This window comes from Elephas maximus, chromosome 24, assembly GCF_024166365.1.
Source record: "Elephas maximus indicus isolate mEleMax1 chromosome 24, mEleMax1 primary haplotype, whole genome shotgun sequence".
Taxonomy (NCBI): Eukaryota; Metazoa; Chordata; class Mammalia; order Proboscidea; family Elephantidae; genus Elephas; species Elephas maximus.
The window spans coordinates 31,437,694-31,461,662 of record NC_064842.1 but is presented as its reverse complement, the minus strand read 5'-3'; the positions used below and the strand labels follow the sequence as shown (position 1 = coordinate 31,461,662).

The 23,969-nt window shown below is 40.9% G+C and overlaps 1 protein-coding gene across 2 annotated transcripts in view; it reads right to left on the bottom strand.

Annotated features, from left to right (window-relative positions):
• Positions 1 to 23,969, bottom strand: part of PCNX2 (pecanex 2) — a 360,390-nt gene that overhangs the window by 75,287 nt on the left and 261,134 nt on the right. For both annotated transcript variants that reach the window (XM_049868166.1, XM_049868167.1), the window contains exons 24-25: positions 15,919 to 15,977; positions 4,850 to 5,065 (exon numbers count right to left, since the gene is read on the bottom strand). In XM_049868166.1, coding sequence (XP_049724123.1) covers positions 4,850 to 5,065; positions 15,919 to 15,977 — 275 coding nt within the window. The remainder of the gene's footprint in view (positions 1 to 4,849; positions 5,066 to 15,918; positions 15,978 to 23,969) is intronic.

Here is a 23,969-nt window from a genome sequence, read left to right as displayed (position 1 = left end):
CAGAAGCAGATTTCCAGGCCTGTTTTCTGAGGTATCCAGAGAGGTTCAAACTACCAACTTTTCAGCTAGCAGTCAGTATTTAACTCTTTGTGCCACCCATGGGCTCTTAGTGAGAAATAACAAATTACTATTGTTTCAAACTATTAAGTTTTGCTGTGGCTTGTTACCACAGTAGATAAGTGCCACAGGTAGGACACAAATAATGTGGTAGATGAGGAGGAATTCCCATTTGTGATGAGGAGTTGGCAGATAGAAAAAAGTACTGTAAACTTTAAGGATCTAATTAACTTGGAACTCCTTTAAACTCAAAGACTGGTTATGTTTGCTGAAAAAGCTATAAACCTCATAGAACTCATGATAGAAACTATCACTCATATTCAATTATGCTAGCTTTAAAAGTTCTTTCCTCGAATCCCAGGAAAAAAGAGAAAAGGTCTCAAAATAGTTGAGATTCAGAAATCCGGAGGCCAATTTTTTTGCATCATCGCACTGGAGACACTTCATTTCTACCACTTCCTGTGGCATTTTCTGGCATTTGTGCAAAGTTGAGGGAAAACAGAGCTTCTCTGGTTATTCTGTGGAATCTAATCACTCCTCCCCCACCTGATAACTTTGTTCAAATTAGTTCCCTAAATTGGATTCCTGAAATTCATTAGGATGCACAGAATACATGCCTAAAACACCGAAACTATCGCTCTAGAAAAACACTCTACATTTTATATAAATTTATCTAGGAATGGTATTAAAAGGAATGACTATAAAATTAATGTTTGGAAATTTTCATCCAAAGGACTGAAAGACCTTGTCTTCTTTAGGTAATGGTGTTACAGATGTGCAATAATGGCAATTTGTGTTTGGTGAAAAGGTGTCCTTATGTCATGGTAAGGTTCTGGACAGCTTTGATCTGGCTCCTACTTACTTTTCCAGCATTGTCTCTTACCACTTCCTCCCAAACTGCCTGTGGCAACTCTGTGCCTTTTTGTCATCACCTGTGTTCCCTTTGTGGGGATAGACCTGCCCTTCTCTCCCTTCCTACAGGTGGCTTCTCCTCCACTGAGCTGATTCAAACTGCAGTCAGATCCCACACCCCTCCTCTGAGTTCGCACTGCGCCTGGCAGATGGTGGGAACACAGCACTCATCTCACCTGACACCAAGTGTTCATTACTTGTTGACCTTCTAAGCAAGCCTCCAGCTCCTTCAGGTGAGAGGCCCTGGCTTCTGTATTAAGAAATCCTCCCAGTGCTTGACATACTGGCAGTCCCCCGATCACAAATGAGATCCATTCTGAAGTCTGTCTTTAAGTTGGATTTGCAGGTAAGTCGGAACAGGTTCATATGGTTCTTATTTAGTGTCAGTTAGTCAAATGTTTGTCTTAGTATCCAGTATATATTTTACCTTTCTATGCACTTAAAGGAAATCCTGGTGGCATAGTGGTTAAAAGGTTGGCAGTTCAAATCCACCAGATACTCCTTGGAAACTCTATGGGGCAGTTCTACTCTGTCCTATAGCATCACTAGGAGTTGGAATCCAATCGAAGGCAATGGGTTTTTGGTATGCATATGAAACACTTAAGAAACACTTGCAAACTGCACAATGTTTTCATGAGTATCACAAAGCAGTGCTTGCGCTCATTAGTAACAACCACTGTATTTAACTGGAATTTTTAATGTAATAGACTTTCTGGCAGTCCATTCTTTAGTACGAGTTGTTCATTAGTTTGATGTTGCCTGTATACCAAAACGAAACCAGTTGCCATCAAGCTGACTTTGACTCATGGCAACCTCCTGTGTATCAGTGTAGAACTGTATTCCACAGGGTTTTCAATGGCTGATTTTTCATCAGTAGATTGCCAGGGCTTTCTTTCAAGGTACCTCTGGGTGAACTTGAACACCAACCTTTTGGTTAGCAGCCAAGTGCTTAACCATTTGCGTCACTCATGGAATGCTAAATAAATACCACCAGAATGAACAGAATGAACGCAAGATCTACATGTCCAGTTAACTATCTGATATGTTCATTTCGATGAATCATGGGAATTGAAAAATAAAAATATCCAAGATGGAGATCTTGCTTAAACCTCCACTTCCAGACCAAAAAGTCCTGTTCCTCCTCCAAAAAAACTCATTGCTGTTGAGTTGATCCCAACTCAAAGCAACCTTATAGGACAGAGTAGAACTGCCCCATAGGGTTTCCAAGAACGGCTGATGGATTCGAACTGCCAAGCTTTTGGTTAGCAGCCATAGCTCTCAACCACTGTGCCACCAGGGCTCCATTCCTCCTCCAGGTTTCCCTATTTCAGCAGATGGCACCACTGTCTACCAGTCAGTCAGCCTAGAAACTTAGGAGCATGCCTGACTCACCCCTTCCCCTCACTGCCCATTCAATCCTGTTGCTTCCATCTTTGAGTCTACTAGCAGTTCTCTGTCTCCAACATCAACCCTTGCTTGGGCCACTGCAATAAACTCCTAAATGGTCTCCTTGCTTCCACTTTTTCCCCCTCCAGCACATTTCCACACAATTACCAGAAAGATCTTGGAAAGTATAAATTAGGTCAGTCATTCCCCTTTCCAGAATCACTAAATTGTTCCTCTTTATACACAGAATAAAATCCAAACTCTTTGCTCTAGCTGTGAAGCCCCACACAATCCAGGCTCCCAGCCTCATCTTGTGCACACTGGCTAAGCTCTAGTCACATAAATCCCCTTCCCTGACCCATATGTTTAGCACTTATCAGTTCCTCTGCCTGGACATTCTTCCTCTTGGTCTTTGCATGGCAGCTACCTTTGCCTCTTCTAGCTTTGGCTTAAGCACAACTACCTCAAAGGAGCCTTTCTCGGCCATCCTATCTAATGTGCCACCTCCTCACTCTAACCCTCTGGAGTAAATTTCTATCACAAAACCTAATCACTTCCTTCATAGGGTTTTCTCCAAGCCATAATTAGTTTGCTCATTTGCTTACTTGCTTATTTTCTGTATCTCCCACTGGAAGTAAACTTCATCTGGGTAAGAATCTTTCATGTCCTGTTTCCATTGTATTTCAGCATTAGAACATTGCCTGACACCGAGGAAGTTCTCAAAAAACGTTACTGAATGAAGAGTGTTGTGTATTGAATTGTATCCTCCCAAAATAGGTATCAGGTTGGCTAGGCCATGATTCCCAGTATTGTGGGATGATTGTCCACCATTTTGTCATCTGATATGATTTTCCTGTGTGTTGTAAATCCTATCTCTATGATGTTAATGAGGCAGGATTCAATATATAAGATTAGATTGTACCTTGAGTTAATCTCTTGTGAGATACAAAAGAGAGAAGCAAGCAGAGAGACAGGGGGACCTCATACCACCAAGAAAGAAGCCCTGGGAGCACAGCATGCTCTTTGGGCCCGGCATCCCTGCGCTGAGAAGCTCCTAGACCAGGGGAATATTGATGTCAAGGACCTTCCCCCAGAGCTAACGGAGAAAGAAAATCTCCCCCTGGAGCTGGCACCCTGAATTCAGACTTCTAGCCTCCTAAACTGTGAGAGAATAAACTTCTGTTTGTTAAAGCATCCACTTGTGGTAGTTCTGTTATAGCAGCACTAGATGCCTATGAGAAAGAGATACCTGGAAAACAACGGAAAAAGGCACAACAATTGGTCTGTGTTCGCCTGGAGCAAGAGAGGAAGAAGGAGAGTCAGGAATAGAAGGAGGATATCAAATGTATTGGTAATTGTCTCCATGAACAACTGCCTCCTTTACCATGAGATCAGAAGAACTGGATGGAGTCCAGCTACCATTACTGAACATTTCGATCAAAGGTTCTATAGAAAAATCCTGATCAAAAGGGGGAAAATGTAAGACAGGATTTAAAATTCTCATAGACTTCAGACTTTCTGGAACCATGTAGGCTGGATTAACCCACGAAACTATTTCCCTGAGTTAATCTTTAAACCTTAAACCAAAAACATTCCCTGAAGTCTTCTTAAAGCCAAATAATAATTTAGCTTAACTAGTAAAGATGTCTTCCTTGAGCATTGTGTTTTTTCAAGATATATTTATATGGGATCAAATCAATAGCAGCAACACGAAAGATTAGATAGGAACCACAGAGGACAGTGAGTTTATGTCAATGCAGGGAGGAACGACTCAGAAAAGCAGGGTGAGAATGGTTACACAACTCAAAGAATGTCATTGAATTGTACATGTAGAAACTGTACATGTAGAAACTGTTGAATCAGCGTATGTTTTGCTATGTTTATTCTCAACAACAAAAACAAAATAATTTTTTTTTTTAAAGTACATCAATTACGTTAATTGCTGCATGCTGTTGGTTAGAAAGGCTTGGTTCCACCATGCAACTCCACCTTCTGAGGAATTGAAAAATTGGGATCATACTCTCAAGATTCAAATAGACTCAAAAACCACAAAGCAATGGGCAGTCATGTAGTGCATGATCTCATTTAAACTTCTTGAGGCAGCCATTTTACATGTGAAAAATAAAAGCTCAGAGATATTAAGTGGCTTGCCCACAACAGAACACAGTACCTATAACTGGCAGATCCAGGTTCTATTTTCAGTCTGCCTGGCTTCAAATGAAGCCCATGTGTGCACCATTGTCTCCTATTGCTTCTGAGTTTTCCCTATGATTGAAACCAATTTCCTCATTTGCTAATTCACAGGTTTCATTATTCCCTCAGATGACGACCATCGTTTATATCAGAATACATGGTTAAAGGTGTAAGATCCTAATTCTCATCTAATAGGACAGGCATGAAATTCTTCTTCTTTAGTGATGATTTCTTATTAAAGCTTTGCATGATAATTAACTCAAATGACTCCCAACAACTCCCACAATTAAGAGATTCTTACCTCGGAATTCCAATCCTCGAAGTTGAAAGGTGACAAGGCCGTTTCCAATTTCAATCAGGTGAACAAAGGCATTGAGGTAATCTGAAGCCAAAATAAAGCAATCGCCAGAACTGTAGTTACCCCAACGACCAAGAACTAAGTCCCCACAGAGGGACTCCTGGAGCGCCCTTGTCAAATGTTCATAAAAGATGGAGTTGAGATTATTGTCATCAGCCCCTAAAAGCAGAAGAAGAAAGACGGTCAGTGGATGCTTATTCCCAATGTACTCAGACCTAGGAATCAGTGAGCTGTCTTGTGACAAAGGGTAAAATCAGACTTTTCAGATTCACAAAAAGAATAAAACCAGTTCTTTTATTTTAGAGACCCTCTTATTTTTTTCCCCTCAATACCGTCTGGGGAAACCCTGGTGGTGTAGTGGTTAAGAGCTATGGCTGCTAACAAAAGAGTTGGCAGTTTGAATCCGCCAGGCCCTTTTTGGAAACTCTACGGGGCAGTTCCACTCTGTCCTATAGGGTGGCTATGAGTCAGAATTAACTCAACAGCACCAGGTTTGGTTTTGGTTTGGATTATACCCTCTTGAGGAGCCCTGGTGGGTCAGTGGTTAAAGGGATCAACCGCTAACTGAAAAGGTCAGCAATTAGAAACCACCAGCAGCTCTGTGGGTGAAAGATGTGGCAGTCTGCTTCCATAGAGAATTTACAGCCTCAGAAACACTATGAGGTCGCTATGAGTCAGAATCAACTTGACAGCAGTGGGTTTGGTTTTTGGTTTAGACCCTCTTAAAGAAGCCCTGGTGGTACAGTGGTTAAGCACTTTGCTGCTAAGTAAAATGTTGGCGGTTCTAACCCACTAGCCACCCCACAGGAGAAAGATGTGGCAGTATGCTTAAGATACACAGCCTTGGAAGTCCTATGGGACACTCTGTCCTACAGGGTTGCTCTGAGTCACAATCAACTTCACAGCAATGGGTCTTTGTTTGGATATACCCCCCTAAGAAGCCCTGGTGGCATAATGGTTAAGCAACTAGCTGCTAACCCACAGGGTGGTAGTTAAACAGCACCCCCCCACCCCTGCCAGCAACTCCCCAGGAAAAAAACCCAGTGATCTGCTCGCATAAAGATTATAGCCAAGAAAACTACTCTGCCACATGGGGTTGCTATGAGTCACAATAACTCCATGGCACCCAGCAACACTATACCCTCCTAGGTAATTTCATCTATACATTTGCAGTTATTTACTTTTAATTACTGTCTAAAAGCAGATCACTTATAAATTCCTATCTCCAGCTGAGATCACTTGAGTGAGGTGTAGACCTGCATCTACTTTCCTATTTAACACCTTCTCCTGTATGTCTCAAATGCACCTCAACTTCAAAATGACCACATCAGTTCCCCACTGTGTCCCCTTCTCACTGAATGGCACAACTATTCAGACAAGGATCTTCTTTACCACTCCTTCACACGTAAGTCTCTTAATTTTACCTCTTTCATGTATCACTTGAACCTTTCTAGTTTCCTCCATCTCTATTACCCCTGCCCTACTCCAAGCTACATTATTTCTTACATGAACAACTATGATAGCCATGTGACTCACCCATATATATTTACTGAGACTTATTTTTTTTTTTTTTAATTATCTAGTCTGTCCTCCACACCACAGCCTGAATGAGCTTTTCAAATGAAAACATTGAACATGTTGCCCAGGACCCCCAAAACCCATTGCTTAAAACCCCTCAGTGGTTTCTCAGTGCTCTTGAGATAGAGACAAAACTTATTAACATGGCCTATAGTAAGATGGTTATTTTTTATAGTAAGATGGTTATATTATTTATCATTCATGGGTATAAACTAGGACTGTCAAACCAGGACACATGGTCACAAAGAGGTACTAAGTGTTCAGTCTCCTACTTACAACTCCATCCTCATGTCACACTACATTCCCTCCTCACCCTTTGTACTCAGCAGCAAAGGTCTTTCTTTATTTGAGAGAAAAAGGCCATTCTAGGCCTTCGTAGATACTGATCCTTCTGCCTGGATTGCTCCTCCATTCCCTTCTGGCTTATTAACTCTACCTATTCTTCAGAACTCAGCTTGATCATTATGTCATGGAAGCCTTCATGACCTCCGTGACCAAGCCAAATTTCCTAGGAGAGGCTCTCATAGTGCTATGATCATTTGTTTTGAATACTGTCACAGTTGGAACTTTACTGCATGTCTGTCAGTTTGTCGTACTGTGGTAGCTTGCGTGTTGCTGTGATCCTGGCAACTATGCCAGTGGTATTTCAAATACCAGCAGGGTCACCATAGTGGACAGGTTTCAGTGGAGCTTCCAGACTAAGACAGACTAAGAAGAAGGACCTGGCAGTCTACTTCTGAAAAAACTGGCCCCTCGGGTTGGAAGCCACTCAAAATATAACTGAGGAAGAGCTACCTCCTCAAAGTAGGGTCAACCTTAATGACATGAATGGAGTAAAGCTTTTGGGACCTTCATTTGCTGATGTGGCATGACTCAAAATGAGAAGAAACAGCTGCAAACATCCATCAATAATCTGAATGTACAAAGTATGAATCTAGGAAAATTAAAAGTCATCAAAAACGAAATGGAACACGTAAGCATGGATATCCTAGGCATTAAAAACCCATTGCTGTCAAGTCGATTCCAATTCGTAGTAAACCTATAGAACAGAGTAGAACTGCCCATAGGGTTTCCAAGGAGCTGCTGGTGGATTTGAACTGCTGACCTTTTGGTTAACAGCTGTAGCACTTAACCACTGTACCATCAGGGCTCCAAACCCATTGCCATCGAGTCCATTGAAACTCATAGCAACACTATAGGATGGAGTAGAACTGCCCCATAGGGTTTCCAAGGAGTGGCTGGTGGATTCAAACTGCTGACCTTTTGGTTAGCAACTGAGCTCTTTTAACTACTGCACCACCAGGGCTCCTCCTAGCCATTAGTTAGCTGAAATGGACTGGTATTGGCCATTTTGAATCAGACAGTCATATGGTCTACTATGCTGGGAATGACAAACTGAAGAGGAATGGCATCAAATTCATCATCAAAAAGAACAATTCAAGATCTATCCTGATGTGCAACACTGTTAGTGATAGGATAATATCCATACAGCTACAAGGAAGACCAGTAAATATAACTGTTTTTCAAATTTATGCACGAATCACTAATGTCAAAGATGAAGAAATTGAAGATTTATACCAACTTTTGTAGTCTGAAATTGATCAAACATGCAGTCAAGATGTATTGATAATTACTGGTGTTTGGAATGCAAAAGTTGGAAGCAAAAAAGAAGGATCAGTAGTTGGAAAATACGGCCTTGGTGACAGAAACAATGGCACAGATCACATGACAGAATTTTGAAGACCAACAACCTATTCATAGGAAATACCATTTTTTTGGAAATATCTTTTTTTTAAACAACATAAACTATACACGTGGAGCCATGGTAGCACAGTGGTTAAGAGTCGGGCTACTAACCAAAGGTCAGCAGTTCAAATCTACTAGCTACTCCTTGGAAACCCTATGGGGCAGTTCTACTCTGTCCTATAGGGTCACTATGAGTCAGAATCAACTAGACAACAACCAGTTTTTTATACGTGTGGACCTTACCATGAGGAAAAAACAGGAATCAAATCAACTACATCTGTGGAAAGAGTTGAAGGAAAAGCTCAATATCATCAGTAAAACAAGGCCACGGGCCAACTGCAGAAGAAACCATCAATTACTCATATGCAACTTCAAGTTGAAGCTGAAGAAAATTAAGAGCCATGAGAGCCAAGGTAAAATTTTGAGTATATTCCACCTGAATTTGAAGACCATTTCATGAATATATTTGACACACTGAACACTAATGACCAAAGACCAGATGACTTGTGGGCTAACATCAGGGATATCATACATGAAGAAAACAAGAGGGCATTAAAAAGACAGAAAAGACTGAAATGGATATCAGAAGAGGTTCTGAAACTTGTTCTTGTTCTAAAGCTAGTGGAAGAAATGATGAAGTAAAAGAGGTGAACAGAAGATTTCAAAGGGTGGCTCAAGAAGACAAAGTAAAGTATTAAAATGAAACGGCAAAGACCTGGAGTTAGAAAACCAAAAGGGAAGGACACACTCAGCATTTCTCAAGCTGAGATAACTGCAGAAAAAACTGAAGTCTTGAGTTGCAATTTTGAAGGGTTCTATGTGCAAATACGGAATGATCCAGGAAGCATCAAAAGAATACAGAAGTAATACAAAGAGTCACTGTACCAAAAAGAACTGGCCAACATTTAAACATTTCAGGAGGTAGCATATGATCAATAACTGATGGTACTGAAGGAAGACATTCAAACTGCACTGAAGGCTTTGGTGAAAAACGAGGCTCCAGGAATTGACAGAATATCAATTGAGATATTTCAACAAAGGGATTCAGCACTGGAGATGCTCACTCATCTATGCCAAGAAATTTAGAAAACAGCTACCTGGCCAACTGTCTGGAAGAGATACATATTTGTGCCAATTCCAAAAAAAGCTGATACAACAGAATGTGGAAATTATTGAACAGTTTTTTTTATCATTAATATCGGAAACCCTGGTGGCGTAGTGGTTAATTGCTATGGCTGCTAACCAAAAGGTCAGCACTTCGAATCTACCAGGTGCTCCTTGGAAACCCTATGGGGCAGTTCTATTCTGTCCTATAGGGTTGCTATGAGTCAGACTTGACTCAACAGCAATGGGTTTGGTTTTGGATTTTTATCATTAATATCACATGCAAGTTTTGCTACAAATACTTCAAAAACAGTTGCAGTAGTACATCAACAGAGAACTACCAGAAATCCAAGCCAGATTCAGAAGAGCATGTGGAATGAGCGATATCATTGCTGATATCAGATGGATCTTGGCTAAATGCAGGGAATACCAGCAAGATGTTTACCTGTGTTTTATTGACTATGCAAAGGCATTCGGCTGTGTGGATCATAACAAATTATGGATAACATTGGGAATAATAGGGATTCCAGAGCACTTACTTGCGCTCATGTGGAACCTGTACATAGACCAAGAGGCAGTCATTTGAACAAAACAGGGTGATATTGTGTGGTTTAAAATCAGGAAACGTGTGCATCAGGGTTATATCTTTTCACCAGACTTATTTAACCTGTATGCTGAGCAAATAATCCAAGAAGCTGGATTATATGAAGAAGAATGTGGTATTAGGACTGGAGGAAGACTCATTAACAATCTCCAATACACAGATGACCCACTTGCTGAAGATGAAGAGGATTTAAAGCACTTACTGATGAAGATCAAAAAATACAGCCTTCGGTATGGATTACACTTCAACATAAAGAAAACAAAAATCCTTACAATTTGGCCAATAAGCAACATCATGACAAATGGAGAAAATATTGAAATTGTCAAAGATTTCATTTTACTTGGAGCTGCAATCAACGTCCATGGAAGCAGCAGTCAAGAAATCAAACAATGTATTGCATTGGGCAAATCTACTGCAAAAGACCTCTTTTCAAGTGTTGAAAAGCAAAGATGTCACTTTGAGGAGTAAGGTACGCCTGACCCAAGCCACAGTGTTTTCAATCGCCTCTTATGCATGTGAAAGCTCGACAGTAAATGAGGAAGACTGAAGAAGAATGGATGCCTTTGAATTATGGTGTTGGTGAAGAATATTGAATATACCATGGACTGCCAGAAGAGCAAACAAGTCTTTCTTGGAAGAATACAAGCCAGAGTGCTTCTTGAAATCGTGATGGGGAAACTTTGTTTCACTCAAACTTAGGACATATTATCAGGTGGGATCAATTACTGCAAAAGGGCATCGTGCTTGGTAAGGTAGAGGGTCAGCAAAAAAGAGGAGATCCTGGAGGAGATGGATTGACACAGTGGCTGCAACAATGGGCCTAAACACAGCAATGATTGTGAGGATGGCCCAGGACCCGGCAGTGTTTCGCAGTGTTGTACATAGGATTACTGAGTGGGAGCCGATTTGACAGCATTTTTAACGTGTGTATGTGGTTATTTGACTTACATGATTTCCTCAATGAACCATAAATTCCATGTCCAAACTTGCTTATTTTTGTATGCAAATACTTGCAGAATTTCTAACATATAAACCAAGCCCATTGCTGTCTAGTCAATTCCGACTCATAGGACAGAGTTGCCTCATGGGGCTTCCAAGGCTCTAATCTTTATGGAAGTAGACTGCCACATCTTTCTCCTGCGGTGCTGCTGGTGGGTTTTTTAACTGCTGACTTTTTGGTTAGCAGTCATGCACTTAACCACTACACTACCATACACCCACTGCCATCGAGTCGATTCTGACTCATAGTGACCCTGTCGGACAGAGCAGAGCTGCACATAGGGCTTCCCAGGCTGTCATCTGTACAGGAGCAGATTGTCAGGTCTTTTCTCCCACAGAGCTGCTGCTGGTAGGTTTGAAGCACTGACCTTTTGGTCAGCAGTTGAGCGCTTAACCATTGTGCTAGCAGGGCTCTGTAATAGGTGTGGAGTGGTATCTAATTTTTGTTTTAACTTGTATTTCTCTAATGACTAATGATGTTGATTATCCTTTCATGTGTTTTATTAGTATTTGTATGTCTTTTCTGGTGAAGCGTCTGTTCAAAGTTTTTTTGTCATTTTTTGAGATTATTTTTTTTTGTCATTAATGACTTTGAAGAGCTCTTTATGTATCTGGATATGAATATGATTTTTTTTTTTCTTACTAGACCCTTTCAAAGAGGAGAAGACTTTAATTTTGATGAAGTCCAACTTACCCATTTTGTCTTTTATGGTATGTTCTCTTTTGGCGTTACATCTAAGAAATCCTTGCTATCCTAAACCATCAAGATTTTCTCCTATTCCTTCTTCCAGAAGTTTTATAGCTTTGGGTTTTCCATTTAAGTCTATCAGGCATTTTGAGTTAATATTTGTATATACTGTGAGGTAAAGGTTTAAGCTTAATTTTTGTATATGGATGTCCAATTATTCTTTGTTTTTTCTCCATTGAATTGCTTTGGCACCTTTATCAAAATTCTATCGACCTTGTATGTATCAGTCTCTTTCTGAATTCTCTATAACATTCCATTGATCCATCTATCCTTCCACCAATACTACATCGTCTTGGTTATTGTTACTTTATATTAAGTTTTGAAATCTGGTAGTATGAGTCCTCCAACTTTGGACTTATTTTTGAAGATTGTTTTAACTATTCTAGTATCTTTGCCTTCCGTAGAAAATTTTGAATCAATTTGTCAATTTCTACCAAAAAAAAAAAAAAAAAAATTCTGCAAGTGATTTTGATTTGGTTTGTGTTAAATTTATAGATAAATTTGAAAAGAATAGGTATCTTTGTAATATTGAGTCTTCCAGTCCAGGAACACTTTTTATCTCTTCGTTTATTTTGGTTGTCTCTGATTTTTTTTTTTTATCAGTGTTTTGTAGTTTTCTGCATACAGAGCTTTTTGCTTGTTTTAATTTTTATCTATGTCTTTCATGTTGTTTGGGGCTATTGTAAATAGTACTTCTTTTTCCTTTTAATTTCCAATTGCTGGTTTATAGAAATGCAGTTGATTTTTGTATCATTAACCTTGTATCTTCACTTATTAGTTCTAATAGCTTTTTAAAATATTATTTGTTATTTTTTACTGTGATAATCATGTTACCTGTGAATAGAGATCATGTTATTTCTTTCTTTCTAATAAATAGCTCTTTCTTTTTCTTGCCTTATAGCACTGGCTAGGATCTCCAGTATGATACTGAATATAAGTGGTGAGAGCATGCATCCTTTCCTTTTTCCCAATCTTAGGGAGAAAGCATTCATCCTTCCACCATTAAGTGTGATCTTAGCTGTGGGCTTTTGTAGGTGCCCCGGAGAAATCCTGTACTTTCATCTCTGAATACCAGGATCAGGATCAAGGTTTTTTATTTGTTTGTTTTGTTTTTAAAGTCTTTTCTGACCATTCTTCTCTGAAGAACTAGAGCTTGTGTCTCCCTGTGCTCCCTAGTGCCTCTACCACAGCCTTGCCCACTCTATTGGAGTCAGTCAAGCATCTGTTTCCCCTGTAGACTCAAATCTTTGCTGATAGAGCCTTGTGTCTCATTTCTCTTTACCTTTAATAGTATCTGATGCATAGTTGGCTTTGAATAACTTTTTTTTTTTTGCAATAATGAACTATAATTATATTTTGGATTCATCATTTCAGAGTAGTGAGAAAAACACGAATGTCTTAAACTAATCAAGAAATAAACTAAATACTTCACCCATAAGCCTTCTATGAAGTATGGCTGAACCCTGAAGGAAATGTGGTATCTTCACCTGCTCTGACAAACTGACATGAATTTTTAGGGCTACACCCTGCCCCACATACTCCATTTTCCTTGTGAGTACAGGGTGAATAATGGCATCAAAGGAAGGGATAAAGAAGGGTACAGTAAAGAGATGGAACTGCCTGCTTGACAGTGGAAGGCCAGGGGTGTGTGTTTGTTTTGGGGGGTGGGATTGTACACTTCCCTTAATCCCCCTGCTGATTTCTGACTCCTTTCACACCCTCTATCAGATATCTCAAGATTAGGAATACAAACTTTTTGAGGAGAAGGCTAGGTAAACTGGGAAGTCCTCATAATCTATGGTACTTGTGGATGGAAGAGAAATTGAAAAGGACTTGGAGGAAAGTTTGCATACAGGCCTTTTGTCTGAGGAGTATACTTTCTTTTGGGGGTAAATTCTGGCTCTGGGAAATCACAGAGGCAGAAAGTTGTCCAAAAGAGAACACACCTAAAGCAAAACTCAAGGCTTCCTTCTAGGCTGAGACAGAGATTCAGGAAGGCCAGAGATGTTGTCGTCATTGTTGTTAGAGGCTGTTGACGGAGTTCTGACTCCTAGGGACCCTATGTACAACAGAATGAAACACTGCCCTGTCCTGTGCCATCCTTACAATCGTTCTGCTTGAACTCACTGTTGCAGCCACTGCATTAATCCATCTTGTTGAGGGTCTTCCTCTTTTTCACTGACCTTCTACTTTACCAAGCATGATGTCCTCCAGAAATAAAGACTACAAATTTGATGGCAGCTCCAGGGTTTTGCACCCTTGGGAACCTGAATTTGATGGGTAGGTACAGAAAGGTGAAGACTGGCCCCAAGAGCCCTACATAAGGAGGAGCACCAATCCATCTCTAAGAAACTTATAAAAGAAATACTATAAGATTATGCCTCACTCTGCTGGGCATTCATGACCATTAAAAGTTGATTTGAAATTAGTGCATTTATAACTTAATTATGATTAATGGAAAGAAATAAACTGTTCTACGCACTGAGTCATATCATGCAGTCTAATAAAGTATCAGTATGCTTAATCTTCTTTGCAAGTTAGGTCTGATTGACCTGACCACTTACATTCATTTTCTATGATGGATCAGCATGCATCTGAGACACTAATTAGAGATGACTTTGTGTCTCTGGTACTTTTAAAGGAAAGGCCTGAATGGGAGAATTAACCCTTGCTTAATTGTTCAAAATGCTGAATGTTTAAGGAGAAAAAAAAAAGGAACAATTAAAACCACCAAAAGTAGATATTTGACTCATGGCCTCTTCTCAGAACACATTGACCACACATGAGCATAATTAAAGTGAGACAACAATTACGATTTTAAATAAAGGCAAGATGCACTTGTGAAACTCTACATCTGCCTAGTATCAATGGCCCTGCGATGTCATGTATTCCCACAGCTGCTTATCAGAGATATTTGACCACCCCTTCCATTTGCACTGACATAAAGTTCAGCAAAAATTATACCTGTCTCTCCAAATATTTGATTTCAAACTAATCGTATATATGCAATTCCAGTATAGACAATGCACATGATGCAATTCTTCCTAGACAAAATTTTTGGCACGGGGGAGACATTGAGGTGGATAAAAATAGAGAACAGCTAAAATTTTGCATTCTGATACAAGGAAAGAAGAGGTAGAATGGTTAAAAATGAGAGAGGTTATGAAGAGAAAAAAGTAAACTAATTTGTGATAGTTAATTTTTTGTGTCAGCTTAGTTAGGCTAGGGTGCCTAGTTGTTTGGTCGAACACTAGTCTAGATGTTGCTGCGGAGGTATTTTGTAGATGTGATTAACATTCATAGTTGACCATAAGGAGATTGCCCTTGATGATGGGGGTGGACTCATCCAACCAGTTGAAGGTCTTAAGAATGAAAACTGAGCTTTCCCAAGAGAGAAGGACTCTGCCTAAAACTACAACATACAATCCTGCAGGAGTTTCCAGCCCACTGTCTGGTCTATAGATTTTGGACTTGCTGGCCCCCCAATCGTGTGAGTCAATTCCTTAAAAATCTATCTGTGTGTCTAGCTGTCTGTCTACTGCCTGTCTGCCTATCTATACATTTATATATTTTATTGATTCTGTTTCGCTGAAGGACACTAACACATAATTTTCTAGTAGGTAAATATTTTTATAGCTTACTGTTGAGTGAAGTTTCTGAAAGCTTTAGTATTCTGGGTCCTGGAGTGGTTTGCCCTTAAGGAGATCATAATGCTGATGTTTTACCAAAGAATTAATTGCGAAAAGGCTGAACCCAAGGTTTATAGTTTGTGTTTGATGCTTATAAAACACAAAATAAAATGCCTTCATGAAGCCCCAAGCAGTTGTCTTTGAGTTGATTTTGACTCATGGCAACCCTATGTGTGTCAGGGTAGAACTATGATTTTCAATGGCTGACTTTTCAGAAGTAGATCATCAGCCCTTTCTTCTGAGGTACCTCTGGGCAGACTTAAACCAAGCACATTAACTGTTTGCACGTTCAGGGACTTCTCTTAATAGAGCCATTCAATACTGAAAAAGTACCTAAACAATTCTAAATAATGGAGGAATGCATTTCCAACCCAAACCAGAGTGTTTGATCAGTGTACTTGCATAGTTTTATCTTACAGTGGACAGATTTACCAAGATATGCATTGTTTCTACTATGATTAAAACCAATGAGCACTTTTGGAATGAAGAAATCCATCTACATAAATAAATAATTCAAAAGGAGAGAAGAAAGATATCTTCTTACCTGGATCCTTTTCAATTTGGACAGCCAGCCTTGTGTTGGAATTATCCACTCGCCTTGTACTAGAGGGGCCAAAAGAAGGCAAAGGACATAATTAGATTCTTCTAAATGAAAGGAGTGCTTAAAGAATGAGCTGTTTGAGTAGGGAATGCAGAGGACAGAGAGTTCTCATGAATAAGATAATTGCTCCCGTTAGATTCTGCTGCAGAAGAGAGCAGTCTGATGACAAGGGATAGAGGGAAAAGAGGAATATGGAGGGAAAAGATGAGTGGGTCTCTGAGTTTGGGGAGATGGCATTATGTCTTACTAATTCTGAGTACCAGGTCCACACAATAAAAGCAAGGGCTTGAACTGCTAATGGAATGTCATGCACCTTCAGAACTGAGAGCATTGTGCACAGAGGTATGTTTCTTTTCAAATTGATTCCAGAAAACGAGGTGGGTAATCGGTGTGTCCACAAGTTGCTTTCATGAGTTGGCTATATTCTTACAGACCTTTTCTTAGGTTGAACCACGAGAATAAAACGACCCTCACAAATTTAGGTAAAGACTGATAGTCTGTTGCCATGGTAACAGATGACCACCTGAACGAGTTTGAAGCCTATTCGATTATGACAACTCACCTCAGTTAACAGCTTTTGTAAGCTAACCAGTCTATAACAGCTCCTTGTTTCTGGATGTCAGCTAGTGGGGACAGACTTACTCCAGACTTCTGAGTGACAACCCATCAACAGTCTCACCCAAGTAACTGCTTATACAGACCAGGCCAACCCACTTATGCCTTTAAAACTTCACCTGTCCTTGAACTTGTCCACAATGCTTGAAAGTACATTGGTCTTCTCTGCTTGGGGAGACTATGCCTGGCCAGTCTTGTCTTTTTACTTCAGATACTGAGGGGGGAGGTCTCATCATCCTTGACAAAAATATGGAATTGATGATACTCAACTGTTTATGACCTGCACAAATGGCAGTTTTATATGGTTAAACCTAATATGTTAGTAATTAAGAAAGGTCTTTCACTAGAAATATATCAGCATTGAACATAGGGCTTACATAAAAGTTTGAACATAACAAGGGTGCCACCAAAATTTGTTAAAAGACTTATCTCTAACATAGCCTGGCCCCTGCTTTGGATGAGGCCCCTGCCTCGTTACTTTGGCCTTTGCTTTCTATGCTCCAACAGCGCTGGTCTTCTTTTTCCATGTCTTCAGCATGCCCCAAAATCCTCTTCCTGTCACCATGCCATTCTTTGCAAGTGGTGTTTCCTCTCCCTGAAGCATTCTCTTTTCATTCCCACCTGTTTTCCTGGTTGCCTCCTCTCATCCTTCCACTCTCAGCTCAAGTATCACTTTCTCAAGGCAGCCTTCCCAACCTCTGCTCTAGGTGAGATTCATTTGGCATATGCTCTTTCACAGGTCATGCCTCTCCTTTGGAGCTCCTCATGGTTAATAATAATAATGGTGAGAGCTAATATTTATGTAGCGACTACTTGTGTTATATCCCATTCAAAGTACTTTACACATATTAACTCATTATATCCTCACAACAACCCTGTGAAATAAGAATTATTAGTATATCCATTTTCACCAAGGCACAGCAATATCAAGTAAACTGTCCAAGGCCACAGAGCTAATAGGTAGTAGAGCCAGGATTTGAACCCTAGCACGCTGGCAGTGGAGTCCTCATCCCACATCAGCTATACATTTCTTTGTGTGATTATGTGATTACATCTGCCTCTTACGCCAGACCCTGAGTACCACAAGGGCATGCTTTTTGCTCACTACTGGCACATGGGAGGCACGCAATAAAGCAAGTGAATGGTCAAAGATAACGCTGCTATTGAAGATTTTTTTTCTCTTAATACCGACTAAGAAGGAAGGGGAAAGCTACCATCTGATGCTGCACACATGGCTTGCTGTTAAACAGGACCTTTGGCACGATTAAATAAATGGCTGGCACTTGGTGATGGTACTTAAGATGAAACCTCAGACTGAAAACTTCTTTTGTGAACTTGCCTCCTGGGAATCAGAACACATAAAAAGATACTTGGATGAAACTACAGTTAGAATAAATGGAAAGGCTTTTCTTCAGAAAGAAAAAGAGTACTCTTTTTTTCCCTCGTAAGTCTCAGATATTTGAGAACCATCTAGCCAAGATCCTGTTAGGGCTTTGTGGAATAGACTTGACAGATGGGTTGAAGAAAGGAATAATCTGTTACATCTAAAAAAGGCTGCTAACCCCAAGCACGCTGTGACCCTATTACTGCTTTGGTTTTCCTTCCAAATACCCTCACAGAAGCTTTGGAAATAAAAGAACCCGGGATTGTTGAACACAAAGCAAACAACAGCATTCTAACTAGGGCCAAAATGCCATCTCTGTGTAATTATTCCCTGAATGGAATTTTAGTTCCACCTTAAGACCTAGGACAAATAGAATTTTTTTAGTGGCAGAATAAACAATTTTTAAAGTGGGATTGAGCCAAAAGAAACTCCTTTACCAAACTCCTTGGGGAGTTAAAACACCTTCTACAACTACTGGAAAGCTATCTTCGAAAAGGCTAGAAAATGCAAGTGTTAATCATATCAACAGTAACTAAGCTGAACTGCTTGGATTCCCCAGGGCCTCTGGCTCCCAACCAGACCCTCCTCAGAGGTGAGCTGTCAGCACCCTGGGTAATTTGAGCTTTCCCCAGCAAGCTCCTTCTGAAAATTCAGTGCTTACCACTCAAAGGTGCTAATTAGCTCAGTAATTGGATTTCTGCCTTAACTGTCCTATTGTGTGAGCATCAATTCTGTTGCTCAAAGAAAAAATGGGGGCTTGTACCTCACTGCCCCACCTCAGTGGGAATGCAAAAACGCTGTACGTGTTAGGTGAGCACCTTCACCCTTGCCTCTCCGTTAGCGTGCCTGGTGAAGGTGCTGTGCACTGTGGGGCCGCTGTCTTCAGTGCTACAGGCCCAGTGCTTAGCGATAGGCCTTTCCGGATAAATCGACTTACTCCCAGGCACTCCGCCCCTATGTTAACACAGAATGCAGACAGCAATGCCAGTTTCTGCCCTTTGGACTTGACCTTCCCACCCCTGATCTGTCTTCCTATATTCCAAACACCTTCTATCTTGCATAGTTTCATCTGAGGAACTTAAATAATTTAAAAGTAGCTTTCTTTAATTATACTACTTCACATTCCTGTTTGTCAACACACAGACCATGATGATAGAAGTGTCCCCATTGTTTTTGATGGGGAAAGTACATCTGGCTGAAGTGATAAATATGACGGGCCATATGGGAGCCCTGGTGGCGCAGTGGTTTAGAGCTCAGGCTGCTAACTAAAATGTTGGCAGTTGGAATCCATCAGCCACTCCTTGGAAACCCTGTGGGGGCAATTTTACTCTGTTCTATAGGGTAGTTATGAGGTGGGATCGATTCCACCACCACAGGTTTGATGGTTCAAATGGTAAACCCCAAATGGAATTATGAATGGACTATACTTCTATTCACGGGACAGGGTAACCTCAGAGAAATCTTGAGAATGAGGAGAAAGCCAGAGTTTAAATAGAAGGTCACTATTAACTTGTAAGTTCAAAATATACAAAAGGTGCATCCAGTGTTTGGTTTTAATAATTATTTTCACTGTTGCTGGCAACCACACTAGTTCTTTCTAACGCAGAGATGCTCTGCTGGCTGCTGGGTCACATGCAGCTCAGGATGACTTGGCATGAGAGAAACTTCCTGAGGACACAGTGTGGTGTGCAGGCAGTCACGTGGATGATCTCTCAGGCGACCTCAAGCCTTGCTGACGCGCTCTGTGAGGCCTGGATTAGTCCTGCTTTCCCTTTACCTTATTGGGTAGCCATCGGGTCCCAAAGTAAAGATGGGAGTGTCTTTATCCACTCAGCTCCCTTTGATGGGCCCTGGGCTTTAACACTTCTTCCATTTGTCCTTCAAGACCACAAAAGCACAGCTTAGTCTTACTTACCTAGATATCATTACTGGAAATTAAAATACTATCATGGTGTGTTGAAGTTATAGGAGGATGGAAGGAGGCTACTTTATCTATTTATTTATTATTGTACTTTAGATGAAGGTTTACAGAACAAACTAGTTTCTCATTAAACAGTTAGTACACATATTGTTTTATGACATTGGTTAACAACCCCACGACATGTCAACACTCTCCCTTCTCAACCCTGGGTTCCCTATTACCAGATTTCCTGTTCCCTCCTGCCTTCTGGCCCTTGCCTCTGGGCTGGTACGCCCCTTTAGTGTCATTTTGTTTTATGGGCCTGTCCAATCTTTAGCTGAAGGGTGAACCTCAGGAGTGACTTTATTACTGAGCTGAAAGGGTGTCTGGGGGCCATATTCTTAGGGTTTCTCCAGTCTCCGTCAGGCCAGCAAGGCTTGTCTTTCTTTTCGAGTTTGAATTTTGTTTAATATTTTTTAAAGGAGGTTATTTTTAATTGTCTAATATATAATCAATGTTTTTCAGTACTCCGTGGGCACTTGAAAAGGCATATTCACTTTTCTGTATGCATGTGTGTATGGGTATACTGTTATATATATATATATATATTTTTTTTTTATTAACTTTTATTGAACTTCAAGTGAACGTTTACAAATCAAGTCAAACTGTCACATATAAGTTTATATACACCTTACTCTGTACTCCCACTTGCTCTCCCCCTAATGAGTCAGCCCTTTCAGTCTCTCCTTTCATGACAATTTTGCCAGCTTCCAACTCTCTCTATCCTCCCATCCCCCCTCCAGACAGGAGATGCCAACACAGTCTCAAGTGTCCACCTGATACAAATAGCTCACTCTTCATCAGCATCTCTCTCCTACCCACTGTCCAGTCCCTTTCATGTCTGATGAGTTGTCTTCGGGAATGGTTCCCGTCCTGGGCCAACAGAAGGTTTGGGGACCATGACCGCCGGGATTCCTCCAGTCTCAGTCAGACCATTAAGTATGGTCTTTTTGTGAGAATTTGGGATCTGCATCCCACTGATCTCCTGCTCCCTCAGGGGTTCTCTGTTGTGCTCCCTGTCAGGGCAGTCATCGGTTGTGGCCGGGCACCATCTAGTTCTTCTGGTCTCAGGATGATGTAGGTCTCTGGTTCATGTGGCCCTTTCTGTCTCTTGGGCTCTTAGTTATCGTGTGACCTTGGTGTTCTTCATTCTTCTTTGATCCAGGTGGGTCGAGACCAATTGATGCATCTTAGATGGCCGCTTGTTAGCATTTAAGACCCCAGACGCCACATTTCAAAGTGGGATGCAGAATGTTTTCATAATAGAATTATTTTGCCAATTGACTTAGAAGTCCCCTTAAACCATGTTCCCCAGACCCCCGCCCTTGCTCCGCTGAGCTTTGAAGCATTCATTTTATCCCGGAAACTTCTTTGCTTTTGGTCCAGTCCAATTGAGCTGACCTTCCATGTATTGAGTATTGTCCTTCCCTTCACCTAAAGCAGTTCTTATCTACTAACTAATCAGTAAAAAACCCTCTCCCACCCTCCCTCCCTCCCCCCCTCGTAACCACAAAAGTATGTGTTCTTCTCAGTTTTTACTATTTCTCAAGATCTTATAATAGTGGTCTTATACAATATTTGTCCTTTTGCCTCTGACTAATTTCGCTCAGCATAATGCCTTCCAGGTTCCTCCATGTTATGAAATGTTTCACAGATTCGTCACTGTTCTTTATTGATGCGTAGTATTCCATTGTGTGAATATACCACAATTTATTTATCCATTCATCCGTTGATGGACACCTTGGTTGCTTCCAGCTTTTTGCTATTGTAAACAGAGCTGCAATAAACATGGGTGTGCACATATCTGTTTGTGTGAAGGCTCTTGTTTCTCTAGGGTATATTCCGAGGAGTGGGATTTCTGGGTTGTATGGTAGTTCTATTTCTAACTGTTTAAGATAACGCCAGATAGATTTCCAAAGTGGTTGTACCATTTTACATTCCCACCAGCAGTGTATAAGAGTTCCAATCTCTCCACAGCCTCTCCAACATTTATTATTTTGTGTTTTTTGGATTAATGTTAGCCTTGTTGGAGTGAGATGGAATCTCATCATAGTTTTCATTTGCATTTCTCTAATGGCTAATGATCGAGAGCATTTTCTCATGTATCTGTTAGCTGCCTGAATATCTTCTTTAGTGAAGTGCATGTTCATATCCTTTGCCCACTTCTTGATTGGGTTGTTTGTCTTTTTGTGGTTGAGTTTTGAAAGAATCATATAGATTTTAGAGATCAGGCGCTGGTCGGAGATGTCATAGCTGAAAATTCTTTCCCAGTTTGTAGGTGGTCTTTTCACTCTTTTGGTGAAGTCTTTAGATGAGCATAGGTGTTTGATTTTTAGGAGCTCCCAGTTATCTGGTTTCTCTTCGTCATTTTTGGTAATGTTTTCTATTCTGTTTATTCCTTATATTAGGGCTCCTAAGGTTGTCCCTATTTTTTCTTCCATGATCTTTATCGTTTTAGTCTTTATATTATTTTTTTTTATATTAAAAAAAAAAAAAAAAACCTGTTGGGAGGCAGGGCCAACATGGCAGAATAGATAGACACTTCCAGCGAGCCCTCTTACAACAAAGATGAGAAAAAACAGGTGAAACAAGTATATTTATGATAAGCTAGCAGCCTTGAACATCAAAGACAAGGTTAGCAAAGGAACTGAGGGGCAGGGGGAGGAAGAGACAGTTCAGAAGCAGAGAGGAGTTACCGGACATGAATCGCCGGGAGAGTCCTGAGGCACCATTCCTGGGAGTGGCTGTGGCAGGCTGGTACTAGCGTTCGGCCACAGTTTCCTCAGGGAGAAGCAGCCAGCCACACAGCCTACTCACGCCTCCGGAACCAGAGAATAACGGCGCTCTTGGCAAAAGCTAAGTTGTTGCTTATATTTTACCACTCCCCCCGCCCCCAAGCCAACTTCAGTGGTTGTTGATTTCCCTGGGCCTGATATAAGCCCTGTTGAGTGCCTAGAGCCATTCTCCAGGCCCTGGAGAAGGAATAAATTTGAAATTGGGGGAAAAGATAATTTGCCAGCTCCACTAACTGAGGGAGCTCAGGACAGGAGTAGCTTCTGTCCAGGCATAAACAGTTCATGGACTTTGACTACCTTTCCCCTTTGCATGAACCTGTGTGGGCCTATTTCAGGAGAATAAGCCCTTGTTGGCAGACTACAACTGTTTCAGCTGTGCAGTGGAGAGGTGGGTGTTTGATGTTTGACATTGCTTTGCCTGTTAAACCGGGTCCTCACCTACCCACATCAGGGGCATAAGGACTGGAGGCTCCACTCAGGTTACCCAGCCACCCAGGACAGGGGCCCAAGGATAACTGGTACCTCCCAGTCTTTACAACCAAAAATACTCAGTACCCATGGCCCGTACGCAGAATCTACCCACCTGTATGCTCTAGAGAACAGGGACAGGCTTTCCTCAGAGACACTTGGGGGATGATTCTCAGTTCCCTACCTTATTCAGGGCATGACACCCTGCTGCAACCAGATACCAGTACCTACACCAATCACCCCTGCCCCTCTAAGACTGTACAACAGAGCCTGTACCACACACTTGATGATCAGCTACCTGGACACCTGAGCTGAATTCATACAAGAAAAGTGAATGGACTCCTAGAGTGATATACCTGATAACAACTCTAGCCATTTGGAACAGGACATCAGAGCTCCAAAGGTGAAAATAATCAAGCTAGCTCGCTCAAGCAACCCATTTAGGCACATCAAAACAAAACAAAGAAAGAAGCTACAATACAGTAAGCAAACATAAAATAAACTAATACAATAACTTATAGATGGCTCAAAGACAAGAGTCAATAACAGGTCACATAAAGAAACAGGCCATGATTGCCTCAACAGGCTCTCAAAACAAAGAATCCAGGGATCTTCTAGATGAAAGTGCATTCCTGGAATTACCAGAGGCAGAACACAAAAGATTAATACACCGAACCCTTCAAGACATCAGGAAGGAAATGAGGCAATACACAGAAAAAGCCAAGGAACACACAGATAAAGCAGTTGAAGAAATTAAAAAAATTATTCAGGA